The sequence below is a fragment of the Austrofundulus limnaeus genome, unplaced genomic scaffold (genome assembly GCF_001266775.1).
Source record: "Austrofundulus limnaeus strain Quisiro unplaced genomic scaffold, Austrofundulus_limnaeus-1.0 Scaffold626, whole genome shotgun sequence".
In the NCBI taxonomy this organism is placed as follows: Eukaryota; Metazoa; Chordata; class Actinopteri; order Cyprinodontiformes; family Rivulidae; genus Austrofundulus; species Austrofundulus limnaeus.
The window spans coordinates 246750-252772 of record NW_013953028.1 but is presented as its reverse complement, the minus strand read 5'-3'; the positions used below and the strand labels follow the sequence as shown (position 1 = coordinate 252772).

At 38.9% G+C, this 6023-nt stretch overlaps 2 protein-coding genes across 2 annotated transcripts in view; both read left to right on the top strand.

Annotated features, from left to right (window-relative positions):
* Positions 1-4649, top strand: part of adnpa (activity-dependent neuroprotector homeobox a) — a gene marked incomplete at its 5' end in the record, with an annotated part of 9468 nt that extends 4819 nt beyond the window's left edge. Inside the window, 2 exon segments of the mRNA XM_014027246.1 lie at positions 683-769; positions 859-4649. Of these exon segments, the coding sequence (XP_013882700.1) occupies positions 683-769; positions 859-4155 (3384 nt within the window). The 3' untranslated portion in view covers positions 4156-4649.
* A 720-nt stretch (positions 4650-5369) lies between these two features.
* The window catches only part of LOC106531394 (bcl-2-like protein 1), a gene marked incomplete at its 5' end in the record, with an annotated part of 10135 nt that continues 9481 nt past the window's right edge, over positions 5370-6023 (top strand). Inside the window, 1 exon segment of the mRNA XM_014027247.1 lies at positions 5370-5537.

The window sequence follows — 6023 nt, the reverse complement described above, 5'->3', positions numbered from 1 at the left end:
AAAGACTTCTGAGTTCTGGTGCATTTGTGCGTGCGGGGGTCACTATGTTACTGCTATGTGGTATCTAGTTCTAATAATTCTTATATACATATATTATAATATAATTTGTCATTAACTTATATATGTATATTATAACAATGTCATATGTGTCATTCTGCTGCAAACATTTTCTGCATGCTAATCCAAACTTGGAAGTCTAAGTTCCCATATGCAGTCTAGTATTAGTTTGTTTTAGATCAGATAAAATGTTTTTTAACAGCACATCAACACAACTTTTTTTTTTTAAATACGTGCTTCAACATGATTAAACTGCATCTTCTTTTTCTTTTCCACCCCTCCCAAAAAACCATTACCATATATTGTTTTATATAATTGATATAAATCTGTTTTAAAGCTGTTCTATTATAGCAGCTCTTTCACTCATAATCTAAAAAAATATTTTGTACGCTGTTAAAATATGCAAATCAAATTAAAACAAAACTTTCCCCAAACATTAATACAAACATTTTGGTGTTTATTTTTTATCACTATGATGTCCTTAAATGAGTCTTAATGTTTTTTTCTTTAAAATATTAGGAAGATGACAAATCTGTGCTGGCTTAAAAATCTTTTAACAGGTTACTATTTATTATAATGTCTTAACAAATATTTATTGACGGTTATCTTGTTTACTATTCCACAGGAGTTCAAAGAGTTTTGTCCTGATGAAGAACTTGTAAAGGACAATGACAGTGATGACGGWTGGAGTCCATTGTTTTCAAAACCACAGGTAAGCCTTATTTCAAGTTTGAATTTTTGATTATCTATAGATCACTTCTTAAGTTTTATAACTTCGCCGTTTCTTTTCTTGTTTTTCAGAAATACAGATCAAAGCCATTTTGCTGTGCTGAGTGTTCTTTTTCTTCCAAATACTACTCAGGCTACAGGAATCACTTTCGCAGTGTGCACCGAAAGCTTTTGGACGATCAAATTCTTCTCAACTGTCCTTACTGTTCGTTCATTGCCAACAAGAGAACCCTGGAGATGCATGTCAAGATATTCCACGTGCCCAGTTCCAAACAGCAGGTTTACACAAACTCACAAGGAGCAGTGCTGGGAACAAAAACAAGCCTCTCAAATGCTGTACAGAAAGTGGAGAAAGCCATGTACGTCTGCACAAAGTGCTCATTCCGGGACTCTTTCTACAATGTTGTTAAAAGACACGTTTACAGGGAACATTTTCGGCAAGTTGTCTCACCGTATTTCGGTAAGGTTTCTAAATTTACTGTCAGAAATGGTGCTTCTGTTAATGGAAACAACATCTTCTGTAAGCAATGCCAGTTTTCCACTCGAAACTACGAGGTTTTAGTGCAGCATGTTTTGGAGTACCACGAACGCATTGGTGCGCAGGTAACAAGCATGATTGCGCATGCTAATGTTTTAGTACCAGTGCCTCAGCCTTTTCCCGGAGTGAATCAGAAAACTCAGTTGGTTAGCAGAGGTGTCACTCAATCTGTTGCAAAACCTGTGATTGGCTATTTAAAACCAGCGACACTTGCAGGCAGAAATCAGTCCATCATTCAAACCAGTCAGATGAGCGCCATGTCTCCTGCCAGCAGCATTGTTAAAAATAATCAAACTGGTGTGAGCACATCCAAAACACAGAAATGGAAGATATGTGCCGTTTGCAATGAACTATTTCCTGAAAACCTCTACAGTGCTCATTTTGAGAGTGCTCACAAGGCAAAAAAAGTTTGGGCACTTGCCAAGTACATTGTGAAAATCCACAACTTCACCAGCAAGTGTTTGGTTTGCAACCGCTATCTGCCCAGCAACACACTTCTTAACCACATGCTAATTCACGGCCTGACCTGTCCACAGTGCCACTCCATTTTCCACAGTGTTGAGAAAATTATGAGCCATGAAGCCCTGAGCCACCCAGGTGAATTTGTTGGCCCCCCTGATGGAACGCCCCTAACTTTCGATCTAACCATTAAACAAGGTATAACCAGAAACATTCAGCTTGTTGTTCTCACATTTAACATGAACGATTCGGTCAACGGCCAGGATCTATCTGTACTTCCCATCCAAAATATTCCTCCACCTGGCAGAGTGCCCTCTGCAAAAATGACCAAGTACAGCGACTCACAAGATTTGGCTTCAGTCTTCCACAACACTGATGTTAGGAAAACTGTATGCCCACTGTGTTTAACTGTCATCAAAGCTCCCATCAAAGATGCCTTAGCCCTGCATCTGAGGGAGCAACATCAAGTGCTCCAAACCTTGCATCCCGTGGAAAAAAAGATGACATACAAGTGCATCCACTGTTTGGGTGTGTACACTAGTAACATGGTAGCATCCACAATCACACTGCATCTCGTGCAGTGCAGAGCTATTGGTAGGACCCAAGTCAGCCAGGGCTTGAAGTCTGCCATGGCTCTCAACTCATCAGGGGCTAGTGCCCTTAAGAGGCGGCTACCAATACAGGGAGCTCCCAATGCCAAGAAGACAAAGACGGACAAAGGAAGTGAAACATCCTTTGAAAATAGCGGCCTCGCTCTGGATGCTAAGGGCTATGGGAACAAAACCTATTTGGCTAAAAAGGAGTTCCTGACATCTTACTTCAACTTGCGACCATACCCAAGTTCTGATGAAGAGCTAAAGTTGTGTACAAGTTTGAATATGTGGAGATCCGAGGTTGCGAGCCACTTTGCATCAAAGAGAAACATATGTGTCAGGAATTGTAAGATGACCAAGGCTTCAGTGAAGCTAGGCTTTAACACGAGAGCTCTAAAGAAGGTAAAACATCACTTGATCTTTGAGAACGGGAGGATAGTTGGCACCTCAACTGTGAGGTCTGCAGGCTGCAGGTCAGCTCCTCACTCAAGACCAAGGCCAGGCAACCTACCAAAACGCAACACATGCACAGAGACCATTTCCATTGACTCAGACTCTGAAGAAGAATCAAAGAAACCAACTGAGAACAAAGACCAAGAAAACCAGACAAARGTCACAAATCTGGATAACACAGATAATCCTTCAGCAGAGAAGAGCTCTTTGGAAGATGGGAAAGAAAATGTTTGTGTGATTGATGAATCAGAGACGCCACCTGCTGAAAATGTGGAACTGAAAGACCAAACGGACCCGGAAAAAGAGACGAACCATGAGGATGCTGTTGAACCTTCAGCAGAGATGAGCTCTTTGCAAGATGAATCAGTCACACCACTTGATGAAAATGTGAAGTCTAAAGACCAAGAAAACATAACAAAAGACAAGGAAGCAGATGATTCTTCAGCAGAGGAGAGTCCTTTCCACGATGGGAAAGAAAATGTCTGCATGGCATTTGAAACAGCTGAAGCACGTTCTGAGAACATGAAATCCAAAGATGGAGAAAACCTGACAGAAGAGGCAAAGGGTGAGAGCTCAGATCATCCTTCAACAGAGGAGAGCTCTTTGCGAGATGGGAGAGAATATGTCAACATGATGTTTGAAACAGAGACGTCACCTGAGAACATGGAAACAGAGACGTCATCTGAGAACATGGAGTCCAAAGAACAAGAAAACCTGGCAGAAGAAGCTAAATATGAGGATATAGATGATCCTTCAACAGAGGATAGCTCTTTGCAAGATGGGAAAGAATATGTCAACATGATGTTTGAAACGGAGACATCACCTGAGATTATGGAGTCCATAGACCAAGAAAACCTGGCAGAYSWAACAAAACATGGAGATATAGATGATCCTTTAACACAGGAGAGCTCTCTGCAAGATGGGAAAGAATATGTCAACATGATGTTTGAAGCAGAGACGTCACCTGAGAACATGGACTCCATAGACCAAGAAAACCTGGCAGACGAAACAAAACATGAGGACATAGATGATCCTTTAACAGATAAAATGTTTTCGCATGATGGGGACGAGAATGTCTGCATGACCTTTGAAACAGAGATGTCACCTCAGGATCTAGAGTCCAACCACCAAGAAAACTTGAACCAAGAGACAAATCATGAGGACACAGATGATTCTTCAACAGAAATGAGCTCTTTGCAAGATGGGAAAGAAAATGTCTGCGTTACGTTTGAAACGGAGACAACACACGAGAACATGGAGTCCGAAGACCAAGAAAACCTGACCGAAGATGATGAACATGTGGACACAGAAGATTCTTCAATGTAGAAGAGCTTTTTGGAGAGAAAAAAAAAGACTCCATGAAAATTTAGTTTCCTGCCTGCTACTGGGCTCTTCTTAAACTGCAGTTAAGTTTTGAAAGAAATGATTAGGGCTGATAAAGTTCTGATTCACAGATGGTTGCTGCTCGCACAACTATTTAAAGAATACCCAGGCTCACCAAAACTCATCAGTTCTCAGTGCTGCACTTCTAAATACTGTTGGAGAAAATGAGAAACAGTTACATTATAGTGCATTTTGTAAGTGACAATGCATATATAGGCCTTGTTTTTCTGTTGTATACATTGATGTTTTGTTAGTTTCTTTGCATTTGTTTTAGCTGCTGAATTCTCACTTTAAATGGTTATGTCAGTTTACCTATTTCCATGTTTTCTCTCCTTTCCACATGTGACTAGCTTTTCTTTTTTCAGATCTAGACTGTAAAATATGTTAAAAGTTTATCTACATATTTGAATAAAACACTTCATAAAAGCCTGTTTGAATTATGTGTTTATAAGATTTGTACCAGGTATCAGAGATGAGAAAAATGACAGATGTGTGTTTTTGTATTGTTTCTCTTATTTAAAGTACTGCTTAATCTGAAGGGGGAACAAAGCTGTTGAGGTTTTGCTTTCTACTTAAATCTTTTTTGGAGGGATAAAAGTGACATATTTTGAACATATTTACAGGAAAGTTTTACATAGTCATTTTATTTATTATATAAATGGCACTGCATGTAGTTTACAGTAACATTAATATAAATGGAGAAAACAAAGCATAAAGCTTATCTCCATTGTGGTCCAGCACGTTTATTACATCAAATTCAATAAAATCACCCAATACAATAATTTATCTTTAAAAAATGAATTAATAAAATCATTAGTTTCTTGCCTGACTGACCTTGTTTAACTTGACACTTGAACAGGGGCTTACATAAATATACATTTTTTTAATAAAAGAAGAAAATGAAAAGCAATGCATTATGATGAAACATCAGTTAATAAAAATAAGTTTGAGGTTGATTTTATTTGTTAAAATGATTTATTTTAAGCAATTCAAAAAAGCTCGTTTACATTCGTGAATGTGAGAGGCCAAATGCAGTAGTATCCATAAATATGTACAGGAATCAAGTGTTTATATAATATCTATGGTATCTTTTTAATCAATGACTTGGTTATATTTGGCCTCAATTTCCGGTGTTTCCTAATCTCTGATTGGTGTAGGAGTGGGAGAGGGCGGGCCCTGTGACGATCAGTAACACTATAGGCCAGCAGCCAGCGTGCATCACGAAGTGGGCCACGGAGTATACAGCTGCAAAAATGTGTTTTCAGTCCCTTCTACATCATCCCCATAGCTGCGTGCTTACCTGGAAATAAAACTTTGTAGCAGCTGTAAGTATAACAGTCACAYTAATTATGTTTTAACCGATACCTGGTATGTAATTTGTACTTTGTAGTGCGTTTCTTGTGAACAGTTTAGCAGCTAGTTAGCATGTGAGGCTAACTCAGTCAGTGTGAAACTACGCAACTTGTAGCTGGAGCTGCCAGCGATGGAAAGTTGGCACCTAGACGCAGAGATCAGATAGGAAACACCTCTTGATGAAGTGTTATATTGGATCTTTTAATGGTGAGCAGCAGCTAATAATGGTGTATGCCTTTTTTTTTTAATCTGCTACAGTTTTCGTGATCGATTAATCACCAGTGAGCTTTTTGTCCACCTGAGAAATGTGTAAACAGTGACTGAACACGTCTGCATGAATCGGTCAAATTGCCAGATCAGTGTGTTTATTTAAGAGAATGATAAAGGTTAATTTGCTGGAGAAATCTGTAAATGTATGAATTGTTGTTCAAGGAGTTAAACCTATGTTATTATTATTG